The 19621-nt window shown below is 33.4% G+C and overlaps 1 protein-coding gene across 4 annotated transcripts in view; it reads right to left on the reverse strand.

Annotated features, from left to right (window-relative positions):
* TFPI (tissue factor pathway inhibitor) overlaps positions 1-19621 on the reverse strand; it is a 70018-nt gene that overhangs the window by 20091 nt on the left and 30306 nt on the right. For 3 of the 4 annotated variants that reach the window (XM_036858583.1, XM_036858582.1, XM_036858585.1), the window contains exons 2-4: positions 17922-18044; positions 12309-12506; positions 5833-5877 (exon numbers count right to left, since the gene is read on the reverse strand). In XM_036858583.1, coding sequence (XP_036714478.1) covers positions 5833-5877; positions 12309-12506; positions 17922-18042 — 364 coding nt within the window. In that variant the 5' untranslated portion in view covers positions 18043-18044. Of the gene's footprint in view, positions 1-5832; positions 5878-12308; positions 12507-15585; positions 15626-17921; positions 18045-19621 lie in introns of all 4 variants that reach the window. The other variant, XM_036858584.1, reaches the window with a different exon arrangement.

Consider the following 19621-nt stretch of genomic DNA (forward strand, 5'->3'; position numbering starts at 1 on the left):
GACATTTAGAATAAGGGAGTTACAACTGTTGTCATACATTGTGTCTATTGGAATTTCAAATTCTAAATTTCTCATAGTAAATTAGTAGGGCATTAACTATCAGCTCTTTCATGAACTGGGAGAATAAAAGATATTGGGTTTTTTTACCCTTGGTTTGGAAGTCCAAAATATTATGGCAAAAATTTGGTTTAATTATTTTTATTAAGCTTATGTGTATCAACATTTAGGAAAGATCTAAAAATATTTCTTATTTTTCAGGTGTGCAGTCTCATTTAAGTATACTTTGTTGCTTCATTAGAATGGTTTCAATTTTTAAAGAATGGGGAAGCTTTGAGGGGTATGGAAGCTTTCATGGCTATACTTAGAAGTTCCTGAATTCTTATGCTGAAATTAATATCTGTATTAGGTATGACATTCTCCACCACTGTGTCTCTTATTTTTCTTCCAGGCATTGGAATGACTCCAATAGTGCAGAGGCAGACAGGAAATACATGTTCAGGGATTGGAGAGGCTTTTGAAAAAGTCTAATACCCATTCTTTGATAGTGCTCCAAACCAGGCTAAACATAGCTGTCACAAAAGTTGTACCACTGTGATCTACATTACAAGCCTTGTTTACATGCATACTCTGTAAAGAAAAGCAATAAATTATTTTCAAAATTATGATGATTGCAAGATATATTGGGCTTGAATTTTTTAGGGCAAAGCTCCAATTTCCCCATTTTTTTCCCCTGCAACTATATATTACCATAGCGGCAAAAATGAACAGTAACATCATTTCACATCTTAAAGCATCTTGCATTTATCTCAGGGAAGCAATATTCATGAGTGTTTTATTATAAAAACAGTATGTATTTAATAATGTTAATGATTTCTGCAAGAGTAGAAAAACCAATCCCCTATGAAAAAATTGTTTTATTAAATAAAACATCCTATTTTAATTACAGTAAAATATCTATTTTCTATGACTTCTCAAAGTACCAATTTGAAAGTTATTTTGTTCATTGTTTACTGCCTCTTGCTTCTTAAGGTGAATGTTACTATTATTCCCATGGTAACAATTTGTGGTTAAGTTTAATATATGGGACAAGGAAAAATCCTACTTCTTTATATTTTTATAATACACCTTATCTTTGATAAAGGAGGCAAGAATATACAATGGAGAAAAAACAGCCTCTCCAATAAGTGGTGCAGGGAAAACTGGACAGCTACATGTAAAAGAATGAAATTAGAACACTCCCTAACACCACACACAAAAATAAACTTCAAATGGATTAAGGACCTAAATGTAAGGCCAGACACTATAAAACTCTTAGAGGAAAACATAGGCAGAACACTCTATGACATAAATCACAGCAAGATCCTTTTTGACCCACCTCCTAGAGAAATGGAAATAAAAACAAAAATAAACAAATGGGACCTAATGAAACTTAAAAGCTTTTGCACAGCAAAGGAAACCATAAACAAGACCAAAAGACAACCCTCAGAATGGGAGAAAATATTTGCAAATGAAGCAACTGACAAAGGATTAATCTCTAAAATATATAAGCAGCTCATGCAGCTCATGCTCAATATCAAAAAGCAAACAACCCAATGCAAAAATGGGTAGAAGACCTAAATAGACATTTCTCCAAAAAAGATATACAGATTGCCAACAAACACATGAAAGGAAGCTCAACATCACTAATCATTAGAGAAATGCAAATCAAAACTACAATGAGGTATCACCTCACACTGGTCAGAATGGCCATCATCAAAAAATCTAGAATCAATAAATGCTGGAGAGGGTGTGGAGAGAAGGGAACCCTCTTGCACTGTTGGTGGGAATGTAAATTGATACAGCCACTATGGAGAACAGTATGGAGGTTCCTTAAAAAACTAAAAATAGAACTACCATATGACCCAGCAATCCACTACTGGACATATACCCTGAGAAACCATAATTCAAAAAGAGTCATGTACAACAATGTTCACTGCAGCACTATTTACAATAGGCAGGACATGGAAGCAACCTAAGTGTCCATCAACAGATGAATTGATAAAGGAGATGTGGCACATATTTACGATGTAATATTACTCAGCCATAAAAAGGAAAGAGACTGAGTTATTTGTAGTGAGGTGGATGGACCTAGAGTCTGTCATACAGAGTGAAGTAAGTCAGAAAGAGAAAAACAAATACTGTATGCTAACACATATATATGGAATCTATATAAAAAAAAATGGTTCTGAAGAACCTAGGGGCAGGACAGGAGTAAAGACACAGTCATAGAGAATGGACTTGAGGACACGGGGAGGGGGAAGGGTAACCTAGGACAAAGTGAGAGAGTGGCATGGACTTATATACACTACCAAATGTAAAATAGATAGCTAGTGGGAAGCAGCTGCATAGCACAGGGAGATCAGCTCAGTGCTTTGTGACCACCTAGAGGGGTGGGATAGGGAGGGTGGGAGGGAGACGCAAGAGGGAGGGGATATGGGGATATATGTATATCTATAGCTGATTCACTTTGTGATACAGCAGAAACTAACACAACATTGTAAAGCAATTATACTCCAATAAAGATGTTAAAAAAAAAAAGTTCAGGTGCACTCCGCCCCCCAGGCTTCTGACCAACAAGGCCATAAATCTGAGGTTCCACACACCCCTCTTTGGGTTTGATTAATTTGGCTCACGGAACTCCAGAAAAGTTTTCTTACTAGATCACCAGTTTATTACAAAAGGATATAATTCAGGAACAGCAAGGTGGAGGAGATGCACAGGGCAAGGTATGTGGGAAGGGGCGGAGCTTCCCTCTCCAGGCATCCACTCTTCCCGAATCTCCCCAAGTTCAACAACCCGGAAGTTCCCTGAACTCCGTTCTTTTGTGTTTTTATGGAGGCTTCATTACACAGTCATGAATAATTAAATCATTGGCCATTGGTGATTGAACGCAACCTCCAGCCCCTCTCCCCTCCCCCGAGGTGGTGGAGGGGGGCTGGGATTGAAAGTTCCAACCCTCTTATCAAGGGGTTGGCTCCCCTGGCAACCAGCACCGCCCCCCACCCCCCAACTTAGGAGCTGTCCCGGAAGTCACATCATTAACATAACAAAAGACACCTTTAAGGCTCAAGTCAGGAAATTCCAAGGGTTTTTGGAGCTCTGTGCCAGGAACAACAGGAGGAAGACCAACTATATCTTTATTATAAATCACAATATCACAAATAGGAAACATTCAAACAACCCAACAGCAAAATAAGCAATGGATTTAAATAGGCAATTCATGAAGATGTTCAACTTCACTCAAAATTAAAAGGAATGCCTATTAGAACCACACCGAGGCCTAGGTGTCTAGGCCAAGAGAAATGAAATCACATGTGCACACAAAAACTTGAGCCCTAATGTACCTAGCAACACTATTCCCAAATGCCAAAAGGTGGAAACAACCCAAATGTCTATCATCTGATAAATGGATAAACAAAATGTGGTCTATCCATATAATGGAATATTATCCTGTCATAAAAAGGAATGAAGTACTGAGATCTGCTACGACATGGATGAACCTTGACAACATTATGCTGAGTGAAATGAGTCAGACACAAAAATCCATATATTATCCATATATATCCATATATCCATATATTATATGATTTCATTTTTATGAAACATCCAGAATAGGCCAATCTATAGATGCAGAAAGTGGATTAATGGTTGCCTGGGGCTGGGGGAGCCAAAGGAAATGGGGCAGTGTCTGTTAGTGATTACAGAGGGTTTTTTTTGGGGGGGGTGATAAAAATGTTCTAAAATTGATTATGCTGATGGTTGCACAACACAAAATATACTAAAATTATTAAATTGTGCACTTTAAATGGCTGAACTGTTTAGCATGTGAATTATATCTCAATAAAGCTGTTTTAAAAAAGTTTTAAAATATACTGTATTACAAGAGAAAGAAAAATACATTTGATCACTAATTTGATTTGTTTAGGTCTTAGTATGTATTTATGAAATTTTAAATCATATTAACAAATAATATAAGAATTCTATGTTTAACAAAAGGGGGTAGGTAAAAAATATTGCATACAAAGAAGAGAAAACAGTAACAAATTATTCTGAAAATATGATTAAGGAATTATACAACTGAAAGTTGCCATATTTATATGAGGCCCCATTCTAGGACATACATTTATTTTAGGAGTTGAAATTGCATACTTGTAAAATAATTCTGCTTAGGCCTAGAGTTTAAAATATCTACGGTCACAAATTAAGAAATTCATTCCCAATATTCCTCAGATAAATAAAGTTTTAACGTTCGTGTTGAATCTGCATACACAGTCCTTGCTCTAAATTGATGCTCAGTTAAAACCCAGAATGCAGGCTTTAAGCTATATGCCAACTTCCACAAACCACATGATTTTCACTACTAACTTTTGTTTGAGGCTGCATACTTGGCAATTGTCTTAAACAAAACTTTCTCCCAACAGGGTTGTAAAGAATCCCCATTGTCTTTATAACTGTTCTGATGTGATGTTAGGAAGCATATCACAAAGTTGACTTCAAATCAATATGCTTAAAGGCCTTCCTTATGGATTGGTTTTAGCATCTGAACATTTTTTACACATATGAATAGTATCCATAGCTTTATTCTCTAACTTTCATATATAATATCAAATAAGAATGTTTCAATTCTGAATCATTAAATATAAATTAAGTAGCATAATTTTCCAGTAAATTTCCCCTGCATATAATTTTTTCCTAAATCTACATTTTTGAAAAAAATATACTAATGTTTAAATGTTGAAGATATCATCTTTTACTTGATGGACAAAAAAAACCCTGTTTATAAATATGCTGTATTCTTTAATGTTACAGATAAGAAGAATTTCATTTAATTGAAGTATTGAACACTTTTGTAAAAATTAATTCAATATTTAGAGAAAGTTATTTTAAAACTTGTAAATAAATACATTTACTTATGTTGTTTGTACAAACTTTGCTGAATTTATTTTATAAATTTTGATTGAAATTCTGGACAGTAGATTGTCTTAAGCTTATCAGTAAGTTATAGAATTTTTCAGCTCTTTCCCACACAATTAAATCAAAGTTAGTAAAACTAAAATTCACTTTGAATTATGTAGCTTTTTCATGTCCTGAGTTAAATAATTTGATCTTTTTGTTCAATATTTTCTCATTTAAATGTAAATGCTGTGAATGGTAATTGAGCAAAGTCAGCTTCTAGACCTTTATTAAAAGGAGCATGTCTTTCTTCATCTCTTGTAACATTTTTCTTGTACTGATATAATATATTCACCAAAAAGTAATTATTTTTAGTTAAAAACTATAAATAATTTAAATCACAAAATCAAAAATATGCAAATGCTACATAATGTTGACAAAAGCAATTATTTATTGTTAAATATCTCCACTTATTTTTGCATACAGACTGTTGACAACTCAAAGGCATATATACATTCAGGGTAATACTGGATGAAACTTGCTAAAGCCACATAATGCTGAGATTATGAAAGGATTAGAGATCTGAGAACTAAAGTAAGAACAGCAACATCTAAATCGCTATTTGGGGGATGTTAAAATAGCATGTGCATGGCTCTGGATTGTCACTGATCTAATACCAGATATCACACTGTGTTAGAATGAGTAAACACAGTGTTTGAAGTCTTCCTTTACCAAATATCATGTATGTTATTTCTACTTTTTCATTATATCCACTGAAACAAAACACCATTTCAAAGATAACATGGATTTATAATGAATCTCATAGCAGGGAAAGCTAAGAATTGAATTGCCAAGTGCCTTATGTAAATGCTACTAATGAGCATACAAATGAACATTCACCTTTTTGCAATGTTGTCTTTGTCCTTCTAGTTTTCTTTGGATAATCTGCAAGAAAAACAGTGTATATGTATCAATTACCACAATTTATAATATAATGTTATGACTTTCAATTTAACAAACTAGGGTGATATGTTTATTACTATTAAAGTTATTCTTATACAGAATGTCAATAAATAAATTTCTTATTTTCTCTAAAGATTAAATTAAATTATTACAGTATAACCATGAAGTCACCTACATTTTAAGATAATAATGTCTCAAAAACTATTTTAAAACTTTCTAACACATTTACAAAAATAATAATTCATGGTGAACTAAGTTTGCTATTCAAAATATCTATGATTAAAATAGTTATTATTAAAATAATGTGAAATGTGAAAGTAATTCAAACAGCCTATTTTGCCTATAAAAACAGATCATTTCTGTAGAGGAATGGGAGTAGGGGTGAAAGGAACCAGAATCACCTCCTTCCTCCATTCCTTCTTCTGCTTCATTATCTTAATCCAATTACAAGTGTCATTATTATTTCCAATTACAGAGGAGAAATGAAGCAAATGGTATCTGTGATGTATTTTTTGGTTTAATCTCATAGAATTATTGGAATTACTCCACTTAAAAACTAGAATGCTACTTGTCTTTGACCCATGGTATTTCAAGTATGGATTCTAAATTCTAATTTAAAAGATAATGAAATTCAAATTGATATATTATGTAAAATTTTGATTTGTTCACGTAAACATTAGGAAAACTAAGTGATATTTGATTTGTTGTATAATCATTTGTTTTACAGAAAAAAGCTTTGTTCAAGGCAGCTTATTATTAGTTGTATGGCCAGAGAGACATAAAGGGAGGGAGAGAGAGAGAGGCAAGAGAGAGAATATGAGTATGAGTTGGCTTAAATGCCCCTTTCAGCCAGTGATCAATCAGGTTATTCTTTGGAGAGTAAAATGTCTATGAATGATAAGGTGATGTGGTTCATCTCCCTTTTGAACTTTACTATGTTTTATTCAACAGTCTTTTTAAAAAGATGTATGTGTGTGTATGTGTGGAATTCTAATTGTATTTTAAATGTTAAGAAAACCTGATTTTTTTTTATTGTAAATAACCAACCCCCATTAATGTTTTTAGATGGTGGATTGTCATAATAAGCTTACATTAAAATATTTTAATGTACAATTATTATGTTACATTTTTAATTTATGAAGGCAGGGAAAGAATATATACATATAAACAGTATATAAGACTAGAGTGCTGAGTAATCATTTTTGCTCTGTTTTACCTACTGACAATAGCCACAGAACAGGAACCTAGAGATGCTTGATTTCAATATTCATGCAATATTAAAAGAGAGAACTTGTTCCTTTCTGGTTTCATCCCAAATCAGAGTAGTTCACCTGGTATACATGCAAACTAACTCAAATAATGTATTTTAGCACATTCGAATTTTAGATGTATTTAAATTACCAATGATTATCTTTGAGGATTCTGAAAATAACAATCATGGATACCCTATTTAATTTATTTTTATGCCAATTACAGTCTGAAAAGATAGATAAGGTTTACAGCAAATTATCCAAGTTATCATATTTTCCTAGATTTATGCAGAACATAACACTTATTAATGATGTCTTAAGGAATAATGAGAGTATGTTTTACTAATTCTTATTTTAGTAATTCCTTGAACTCCAATGTATATGAATTCACATTTTAATATTTCATTATGAATATTAAAATTAATATCAAAATTAACTCATAATTACCTGATACATTTAAACAATTGTAAAAAAAAATTTTTTTTTGCCCTATTCTTTCTTCATCTTTTTGTTTTCTGTTGGGAAAGGGGAGGGTAAAATCTGAACGCTAACTTTTATATTTCATATTTGTTGAAGTCAGCCTAGAAAATTTTCCAAGTAGATGGCAAAAGACTCTATGGACAGAATATTCTTGTTACTAGCTAAGTCTTCACTATTCCAAACAGATAAAACACAAAATAAACTTAAAAATAAAGAGAATGGAGAAAGTATTTACATGCTCTTTAATTCCCTGTGGAGAAAATTCCCATGTAAATCCCCATGAAAAGCCGCAAGTCACAGTTAGCCCAACCAATAAAATAGTAATTAATATAAACAGCATACCTACTAGAGCCTTTAAAAGTTGCTGTAGAGGCTGACTAGCTAAAAAGCTAAGCGGGAATTTGATCTCTTTCATCTAATTCTTTAATTCCCACACTACATACACCTATTTTTTCAAAAAATAATAATCAAATACAATCTCGTTCTTGTTTAGGCTATGGGAAAAAAGCAACTAAACCAAAAGACAGACATTTTGAAAGCCATGTGTTTAGAAACCATTTTACAAACTATATTTTAATTTTTTCTACCTTATTAACTTTGTTACCATGTCTCTATTATTACATAGGTGAATACATCATGCAAGATTATACATATTTGGAAACAACTGATAAAACAGCTTTACATGCAAAAGGACAGCTGAGCATACATGTCAAACTAAACACATCCTTAGTTCCTATTCTCTGAAATATCTGGCTTGACTTTATTCTCAGGTATGGTAATTTACAAGCCATAGTTCTCGAAGGTCTCCAAAATAAAACAAAATTTCAGCTTCCAAGGCTTAATATATAAGGTATACATCATATTTCTCCTTTCACTTCTGTCAGTTTTTTCTTTGAAAATTTTCCAGTTCTGTAATTGAGGCATACACATAGACATTGAGGATTATTATGGCTTTTTGATTAATTGGCCCTCATTCCTATAATGTATCTTTCCTTTCTCCTGCCGATATTCCTTGTCCTATAGTCTACTTTTACTAATCATTCTTCTGATCTGTGCTTGCATGGTATATCTTTTTTCATCTTTTCACTTTTAACCTCTCTGTGTCTGTATTTTTAAAACGTCTTTCCTGCAGACAACATGTACTTAGTTCGTGATTTTTTTATATTGTCTACTATATACCTTTTAATTGGAGTGATTATACCATTAAAATTTAATGTAATTTTAATATGCATCTTTAATTCATGACAATTTGGCTTCAAGTAATTTATACCACTTTCATCTGTAGTATCAGAACCTTACAACAGTAATCTCATCTGTTCCCCCCTCCTTTCCTGTGTGCTTTAGTTTTAAATCCTTTACTATTACAGTGCAAGTCTGCTAGCAATAAATTTTCTCAGATATTGTTAATCTGAAAAAGTGTTTATCTCCATTATAAGGTAGTTTTAATAGATCTAGATTACTAACTGGCAGTTTATTTTTTCCTTTAGCCCTTTAAAGAAGATGTTCCATTTTCTTCTCTTGTGAATTGTTTCTTTATGGGAACTTGGGGATTCTTTTGCTCTTCATTTCCTCATGTATCATTTTCCTCATTTTTTTCAATTTACTTTTTATCCACAATTTTCAGCAATTTGATTATTATATTCATTTGTGTGGACTTCTTTTTCTTTCTATTTATTCTTTTTTTTTTTTGATTTTGTCAATGTTCTTGGTTCTACGAGTTACAGTTTTCATCAAATGTGGATAATTCTTTGCCATTTTTTTGTTCACATATCTTCTGCCCCAACCGCCAGGACTCCAGTTACACATTTTGATAGACTTCTTGATTTCCTGTCATGGGTTATTGGGCTATATTCTTTTTTGTTTGCTTGTTTAGCCTTTTTTTATCCTCACTGTCCTTCATCTTGAACAGTTACTATTGCTCTGTCTTTAAGTTTACTGACCTTTTCTTCTGTAATGTCTAATCTGCTTTAAGTACATCTGGAAAATTTCTTATTTTATATACTGAATTTTTCAGGTTTAGAAGTTCCATTTAGTTCTCTTTTATATATTCCATTTTCTCCTTATTATGTTCATGTTTTCTTTAAATCCTTTACCATATTTATAATAGCTATTTTAAAGTCCTTGTCTACTAATTTCATCACCTCTGTCATTTCTCTGTTTGAATTGAGCACTTTTTTCCTAATTATGGATCACAGTTTGCTGCTTCTTCCAATGTTTAGTATTCTGGGCAGGGGGGATTATAGATATTTTTGAATATTATGCTGTTGGCTGCTGGATTTTATTGTCTTCCGTTAAAGAATGTTTTACCATCTTCCATTAGAGAAGTGCCTTCTGGCAAGTAGTTAAGTTACTTGTGGATCATCTGGAACTTTTAAGGCTTGGTTTAAGCTTCACTATGGCAAGGTTAAAGTAGCTTTTACTCTAGGTCTAATTTAGTCCTAGTACTAAATTAAATGTTAAAATTTCTCCTAGTCATGTGGGAGCTCTGGGAATTGTTCCACTTACAAATCCCTGTAATTACTTTCTCAAACTCATGGGATTTCACCAAGTGCATGCAGTTTTATTATTCAGTGACAAACTCAAAGGGACCCTTATCCAGATTTTTTAGCTTTTTCTCTACATATGTCCATTCTCTCTCATGTATTGTCCCTCAAAACCCAGCCACCTCAGTCTACCAGTCTCCAATCTCCACATCCTCCACCATGGAGACCACCATGCTGCGCTGGTATTTCCCTCCTTTAACTGTGGTCTGAAGTGCCTTCGTGCAGATCGCTGGGGAGACTGGAGGGTTCACCTCACGTGTTTCCCATCTCTCAGAGATCACAATCCTGCAATGCCTTTTTGATCAATGTCTGTAAACAGCTGATTCATATATTTTGCCCAGTTTTCTAGTTATTTACATTAGGAGAGAAAGTTCAGCTCCAGTTACTCCATCATAGCTGAAGACGGAATTTTCTCCTTAGGTGATTTTTTAAAAGCTTAGTAATTCTTCTATGTCAGCTATATCCTTAACAGTAGCTTACTATATAAAACATTCAGATATTTAAACAGTAATATCAATGACTTTTGAAGAGATAATGAGGAGATGGGGGCAAAAGACATATAGTTATGGTAGGCAGGAATGATGTTTGAGAAAACATTATAGCAGGACATTCACTGAAGAACAAAATCATTATATTTGATTAATTTCTGAAGAAAAGGGTAACTTTTCACAATGGTTAAATAAAAGATTTGTAAATTATAAAAACTAAATAAATAGATATGTATTTCAGGAAAGAGGCCAGTTGATGAAACTAAGTAGGCTGCTACATGAAAAAGTGAGGATTACAAAGAATGAGGCAACCAGGCCTCTAGCCAAGGTGCTGAACCTGAGTGATACTCAATACAAAAGGATACTTGGCCCAGTATGGAATAGAGCAGGGTATAGAAATCTGTGATGAATGGAAAATGACCAGGCAATCACAAAAACCAAAGGTACTACAGAGAACCACTGAACTGCCTAATCTGTGTTAGTAACATTTCTAGCACATCTATGGAGAGGAAAGAGGGAAATAAGTGCTCTGAGATAAAGAAATTCATTCACATCAATTCTTTTCTGCCAGCTCTGGAGAAACAACAGTCACAGAGGAGAAAAGCTCTCTGTTTTTACCACACTGAGATTTTCCCATAGGCCAAGAGCATCATGATGCCAAGGTTGTTTTGTAAAAGCTGCTTAGGAAAGCATTATCAGAGTGAAAATGCAGACCTTCCTGCTTTGCAAAAAACAAGACACCAGTGTTAACTAAAGATACCATCGCTATGGCCCTACAGTTTAATTCAACTGTCTCTAAGAACATGCAGTGGAGAAATTTGGGACTAGATACTGCAGAAATAAAGACAACTCAGGATTTTCTATCTCTCAAGTAGCTCTCAATTCAGAAGAATAAAACTGAGATAAAAACATTCAAAATTTTGACCAGTAATTGTTTGGAATTTATCTCAGTCTAAAGAGAGAAAACCACATGAAACATTGTAATTTGTAGAATTTGCCAAAAAAAAAAAAAAAAAAGTTGTTTTAACATGATTAAAAGAATAAAAGTGTTCAATAAAGTTTAATAGTAGAATGTGATGTGCTTTTAAACCTTATAACTTAGTAAAACTATGAAAAGTTGGGTTCAGTAAGGTCTTCATAGGTCATCAGGGATGATATTTTCTACATTATTCCAAGGCTCCAAAGAGAAGGATTTAACTTTCATATATATATTTCTATAATTTTCTAATTAGTAGCTGTTGAAAACCTCAAATTGGATTAATTCATTATCTTGACAGGGAAACAACTATGAGATCATTGTATTGGTAAAGGAAAGTCTAAGTCACTGTGAATAACAATTTATTTCCTGTGAACTCATAGCTACCCAAGGAGGCTGAATTACACTTAATTTGCTGCAGATATAAAACTTGCTCTGTAAACTTAAGGGTTTTCTTTCCTCTTTATTATGGATAAGAGTATAGGCCAATAAGCTTAATGTATTTTATAATGACTGATACAAAAAAATGAAAAACAGTAGTTGAACATTAAAGCTAAAAAAAAAAATTCCTTGGAATGTTAAAATAGTTTTAACTTTTTTTCTAAAATTATCAAATCTATGATTAGATCTAATAACTCTAAAGGTTTCTGGGTGATAAGTGTCTCCAGAAACCTACCTCTTGTACATTTTTCTTTGCACTCTTCCAGACTTTCAAATCGATTCTGATTTCCTTCACATCCCCCATATATAAATTCTTCACATTGCTGAGTGTGAATATTGAAAAAAAATCTCTTTATCATTGCTTTGCATGGGCCATCATCTGCTTTCAATGCACAAAATGAATGTACAAGTTTCAATGGTGGCAACTCAGCATCTACAAGGTAAAAATGAAAGAATAACATTCCTTTTCATTTCATTTTTAATACATCTTAATTTTAAGGAGAAGTACAATAATAAAACAGGCTGACATAAGAAACTATGAAAAGTTATCAAAAAGTTAGATAAAATATATAAACTCACCAAATGAGACAGGTCTTACCAACTTTATTAAACTTTAATAGTTGATTATTAACCAAGTTTTAAGGAAAAATATCAAATATTTTTTCTAGACTCTTGTTACATATGTTGCTTAAACTCGTACCAGTTGACCAATATGGAATTGAGTAGTAGTTATAAGGTAACTGATGTGTTGACATTACAAATAAGTAGAGATGTCTCCCTAATCCACAGCTGTGTCATTTTATACATATAAAACAACTCTTTAAAAGCAACAATATCAGGGCTGGTACATGACTCCAATCCTCATGAAAAAAAAGCAACAGAATATTTATATTCATACATGTATGTATATATCATACTACATTAAACCATTCCCTAGTTATGAAAATTTAGGTGTTAAATATTATAAATTACAAATAATTAATTTTCTTAAACTATACACACAAGTACTTCTTTTCTCTAGAAATTGATAATATATAATAACATTTTAGAGTATTGTATATATCTGTATATAAACAAAAACTGACATGAAAAAAATATATTTTCCCTTCATCACTGAAGTTACAACTGTCAATTTGAATTCAAAAATAAGCGAAAGCATTTTCTGAGTAGTACATTTATGCATGATTGTGAATGCTATTTATATTCCTTTCTTTACTTAAAGATTGATAATTCTATACATGACATTCTAAGTTGTTAAAAAGTTGTGAGAAGTTAGAAAGCTTCAAGGACCCTAAGTGGAGCACCTGACTGAGAGATGGCCCACGATGTGTCACTGAATTAGCACTTTATGTTTTATCTGCTCTAGATACATTTTTGTAGGGCTGACAAAAATTTGACCTATCAGTTCTATAAATATCCTATCTTAGGAGCAGATCTTAGAATCTCAGAAGTCACATAAATAATTTTGAGAAATGAGCTGGAATAAAAACTCTGACATCTTCAAATCTTATGGCTATATACCATGATTTCAGAAATTCCTATAGCACTTCTCATACAATATGATGGTCTTGATTCCCAAGTTAATGTTACTTTAGAACTCTACAGACACCAAGTCATTGAAGCAGTGCTTCAGACAGGCACCTTTAATATAGACCACTTGTAGAACACAGACAGCTTTACCTGAGTTGCCAAATACTGTATACTTAGGGAAACTATGTCTTATAAATCAATAATTTATATCAGATTCTTTCTCATTGATTATTCCCACATTTTTGACTTTTCATATATTAGATATTCCTTACCATCATGCCAAATCTTTTATTTTACATTTTCTGTATTAAGGATATACCATCCTATTTTCAACCTGCTATTTAGTAATGGTGCCACCAGGTGGTGGCAGTGCACCACAAACAAAGGATATTACACCATAGTTGTAGCAGTTGTCCTGGTAGTAACAGCTAACGTTTACTGAGTACTGTGCTCCAGACATTTCGCAATTATATTATTTAACGATCACAACAACCTTCTGAATTAGGCATTATTATCTCCACTTTACAGATTATAAAAGAGCACTGCAAAAATCAATTGTTCAGTTCACATCATAAGTGATGGCTTCAGAATTGACCCTCAGATAGTTTTATACCAGATACTGCTCACCTTCTTAATAACTGAGTGATATTGTCACAGATCTGTGTGACTGAGATTCCTTAATTGGCATTTAAGTCAAGCACATAGATTTAATTTTACAATTTCCACTCAATAAATTTTTCTAAACTTCACTTTATAAAAATTACAAATGGTTTCAGTGATGAAAGCAGGTAATGATTTTATAGCAATTTCCTAAAGAAAACACTAAGAATTAACTTTGAGTAATGTATTTTACTAATTATTATCTAGTTACTCATTTTTACCATTCATATTTTATTGTATTTCTTACATGAATCCTATATTAGAATATTCTTTTGTGCAGTGAGCTTGCAACCTCGCACTTGAGCAAGCTCAAGTTTTGAGAGAGTGATCAGGTGGCCCCTTTGGACACACAGCCATGCCATGCCACTTAAAAGGGATGAAAGTTTGTCTTGTTTTCATTTTTTAATTTAGATAAACCTTTTCAAAAGTTAACAATCGTGTGTTGGTCATGTGTGTCAGGCACTGTGCTGTCATGGCGGATATGATAGTAAATTAGGTGGCAGTAACCACCCCCCCGCTTCATGCAGCATGCGGACACTAAAGACAGTTATATAAATATTCAAGAAGTTCAGGATGCTGTGTAAGTGTATAATAAGATACTTAAGCTTTTCTGAGTGGACCAGGGGTCACTTTCCTGAGACTTGAAGAAAGCGTTGACTGTGACAAGGATCTACCTAAGGCCATAAAACTGGAAAAAACATACAAGACAATGTAACAGGACGTTAATCTGATGTAGTGAGATAAACAGAATTATGGTTTATATGTAATTATTTTCATAATTAATTTCTTATATTGGGTTGGCCAAAAAGTTCGGGGTTTTCCATCACATCTTACGGAATTTTCTGGCCAGCCCAATATTTTATGTCTCACAGTCTGAGAATTAAAATCTCAGTCTTCCCTCCCCCTGTCCTGGGATGTTGAATGGAAGGCTTATGATAATATTTGGGGATGTGTCATATCCTTGACTATTAGAATCCTCATTCTCCTGGAATTTGTTTGGGAACCTAGAGCTTTAAGGTTAACCTACTATCTAGGAGTCTACGTGCTACTTGACTCTCTAACTAAAATACTTGATTTCTCTGGAAAGGAAGAGCACAGACATGTACTCTGCCTCCTCTGTGCTAGGAAATATGCCAGATGCTTTTATGCAGTTTATATAACAACCATTTAAATGTAGTTATTTAGATCACTTACTTATAGATTAGGATACTGGGAGTCAGAGAGTTTACATAAACTCATCTAATTTTGCAAAGCTGCTATGTGGCAAACTACACATGCATACTTAGGTCTGTCTGATTCTAAATGTTATGAAACATACTTGCCTTTCTCTGAATGCTCCCTGCTAATCTTGTCTCTCCCAGTCTAAAGGAATTTAAAAAAAAAAACAAAAAACCTTATCACCACTATTTTTTAATCATTTTTATCTTATCAAAAAGTTTCTCTATTTCATCCTCCCTGCTGGTTGAACTAATTTTAAAAAGTCTACTATTGACTTGTGAGAGAAGCCATAAAATCTTGTAATGTTTTTCAATAAAATGCTAGTACAGTATTTCAATGAAATGGCATACATCTATAAAATGATGGCATAACCTTGGCATATTGTGATAGATGGTATCTCCAAAATTGAATCGATACAGACACAGGATCATGCTATCACAAGATTAATTAAAAACAAAACAAAAGAAAACCAAAACTGCATAAGACTGTGCAGCCAGTCAGCTAAGTGGTCTTCAAATCTAGCTTTAAGATCAAAATTTTTCCTTATCCAGGTGGGTTTGGTCTGGATTTACCCAGAGATTTTAAACTTGGGTTTAATTATTGATGGGTTAATTCTGGTTTCTTGGCTGACTGTGGCAGCAGCAACAACTTCAGGAACATCCTGGTTAACTGGCATGCATTTTCTCAGCCTAATTGAGGGAGCTTGGATGAGGTGAATATTAGGAACACTTGGACTCTTTCTCCTCCCACTTTCTAAGATGGGATTGCCTGCTTTGCCCTGTTGGGACTTACTGTAACCTCTGCATTCCTTCTCTACCCAACCTCCAGAATATTAGAACTTTAGCCATCCCTTTTGAAAAATGAGTGGAATGAAGAATTAGAGTCCATCTCACAGTGCCCACATTCTTACTCTCATAAGGCACATAATGGTTTTTACTTTATCAAATAATGTTCCATCTTTAGGAAATTTTCCCAATAATATATATGTATTTTTCGGTGGCATATAATAATAAGCCTTTATTTTTCATTCATGGGTAGGATGTGAATGGCCCTTCTGATCCCAGCTGGGTTTGCTTCTTATCGACCGGTCAGCTGGGGGCTGATGTAGGCTGGGCCTGCCTGGGCAGATGGACTTCAAGCTGTGGGTCCAGTGGGTCTAGACCTTCAGATCTGCTCCCAGTGTCTCATTTTTGGGTGCAGGCTGAAGTGATGTAGCATGTACCATTTGGCCACTTCCCTGTGCCAAGCTCTCAGAGAGCCAAGTTTAGATGAGTCCCCCTTTTCTTTGTGTCAACAGCAGCACCCTTATGCATGCCTCTTATCATTTCACTTACTACATTACACTGAAATAATCTGTCTACATTAAAGTCTCCCTTGTGAAACCATGAAATTTTGGAGAAACTGGTCTCAGTCATCACTTCTTCCCTAGCACCTACAGGAGTTTCAGGCACATAAGATATATTTATTCAATCTTTATCAAAGGTTAGTACAAGGAACAAAGTCACATTAAAGAGCTGTTGGAGATACGAAATCAAAATGTATTTATGGAAATCTTTTGTACATCATAAACATATATACAAATGAATAGAAGCTATCACTTTGTTCAGTCTCTCATTATTAACAATGACGAGATTTTTATCACTAATTTACTAATTTGCCCGAAAATATTACTTTTAAGAAAGAAATAAATCTATAATAACGATCACTACACAGTCTCCTCCTTGTTCTATTGTTTTATTGTTAAAACAGTTGATGTTGAACAACACGGGTTTGAGATGCATGGGTTCACTTATACAAAATTTTTTTTCAGTAATAAATACTATAGTACTACGTGATCTGTGGTTGGCTGAATCTGCATGCAGAACGCAGGACTTAGAGGAATCATGGATACGGAGGGCTGACTATAAGTTATATGTGGATTTTTGCCTTCACTGATGGTTCGTGCCCCGACCCCTGCATTGCTCAAGGGTCAACTGTATTTTATTTTTAGACACAGAACTTTATGGGATTAGAACTATCTTCTATTACCCAGATCTTCTGGTGTCCTGCTTGACTAGATTCTTACTTTGGACTCATCTGAGAAGTTTTTTATTTGAGGAATAAAGGCAAGGAGAGAATGACTGAAACCTCAGATGTTTGTACTTTCCTTTTCCTTCTCATACTTTTCCCAGACAAAGGGTGACATCAAGGTTCATAGAGTTGTATCTATATCATTTTGCTCCTTGCAATTTTTCAGAGGTACTTCAGTATTTAATATATAGTCTGAGAAAAAAGAGATCTTCCTTGCTAAAGTGACTTTTTTTTTGGACTAAGATTTTGGAAAAATGTCACTTCAATAAAAACTGATTTTTCTACAAGATGGAGAAAAATGTATTAAATTTTTGGATTAAAATTGAGAGCTTTGACTAGCTTAAAAAGATGAATGCTTCTAACATTTTACCTGTAATGTTTGTATGTTCTTCATCTTCCTCAGGAACAGCATTAAGAGGGGCAGAGGCACAACTAAGAAGCAGACATACAGAAACACAAAAAATCTGTTCTTTCTTCATTGTATCAATCATCTCTGAAATACAGAACACAGATATATCTAATAAATAAAATGTTAATATGGATTTATATATAGACTAGTAGGAACCTTATGCATACCTCCACATGTAAATTTCTACGACATTTAATGTGTATTCTCATACATTTCTGTCCACAAATTCCATGAGTCATATTTAAAACATGTGTATTAGCATTCAATATTGTAGACACACATACTTTCAGTGCATATAGCTAATAATATTCAAGTGCAGAGGTCATATTTCAATCTTGAAAATACACATTAAAATGACAATAACTCAGAGACATGGGTAATCCTGATCAACATGACTAAGTATGTATTAAGATCCATTTTCATTTGCAATTCTATTTGCCACATCTTTCTCATAACTATTTTTTTTGAGTCAGAACTAATTTTACTTTTTCTTGCATTTTTCTATTATTTCTTTAACGCAACTTTCAATTTCTGATTTCTCTTTCCCTTTACTCCCATGTTCAAAAAAGAAACACATTTCCAAATTTTCATCTTTGTTTCCTTTAAAGTATGTTTCTGTTTTTATAACCAATTTCCTAACCAGGTTTTCTATGAGATTGCAAACAGAACTGTTGAAAAAAGAAATGTCTAACATTCTAGCCAGTCCTTTGTCCCAGTTCTTCTCCCTCAACTTAGGGAGTTATCTGATTCAAAAGAGTTTCATAGAAAAGTGACTTTAAGTGATAAATCAACACATTTACTCTCTATAGGAAACAGATTTCAGCAGGAGAGTTAGACTTCCTGTTTCAAAATTATTTAAAGATCAATAGCAAAAAATACTGGAAAAGCACATATAAATTTTTTTCTTTAAGGCTATTTTTCCTTTGGATTCAAAAGTGGAAGGAAATGTGTAATGTTCACACAGCATGGGAAGAGAAAAAGAAGAGAATGCATGCACGTGCTCAGCTGCTGATGCAATCGGAATCAGGAAGGAAAGAGCAATGTTATCAGTAAATGTTATTCAGAAATGCAGGAACAGATATTCCATCAAAAACAATTTAAAGAATATTCTGTTTATGTCTATAGTGGATTACAGCTGTAATACACATCATTAAAATGTAGTCATAATAAATAATAAAGTAATAAATGGCATTTGCTTTAAACTTCATTAAAATCACTAGTGAAATGTATAACCTATTTTCTCACAACACTTTGGAAATGTTAACACATTTTTGAATTTTAGTTGGTAGCAGTGTTACATAACTTCTAAATCATATCATAAAGTATTTGAATTCACAAATATATATGTATTTAAATGTATGCACAAATATACATATACACTGCTGACCTTTGACCAACATGGATTTGAACTGCATGGGTTCACTTATGCATGGATTTTTTTCAATAGTAAATGCTATAGTACTACACGATCCACGGTTGCTTGAATCCTTGGATGTGGAACCGCTGATATAGAGGAACTGTGGATATGAAGGAATTGTGCATATGGAAGGCCTAATCAGAATAGTGTGACTACTTTTCTTCATGGACTAGATTCACATAGCTTCAGCACAGCACTGATAGTTTCAGTTTGGAAGTGTCCCACCACTGGACCAATATGTTTG

This window comes from Balaenoptera musculus, chromosome 7 (genome assembly GCF_009873245.2).
Source record: "Balaenoptera musculus isolate JJ_BM4_2016_0621 chromosome 7, mBalMus1.pri.v3, whole genome shotgun sequence".
In the NCBI taxonomy this organism is placed as follows: Eukaryota; Metazoa; Chordata; class Mammalia; order Artiodactyla; family Balaenopteridae; genus Balaenoptera; species Balaenoptera musculus.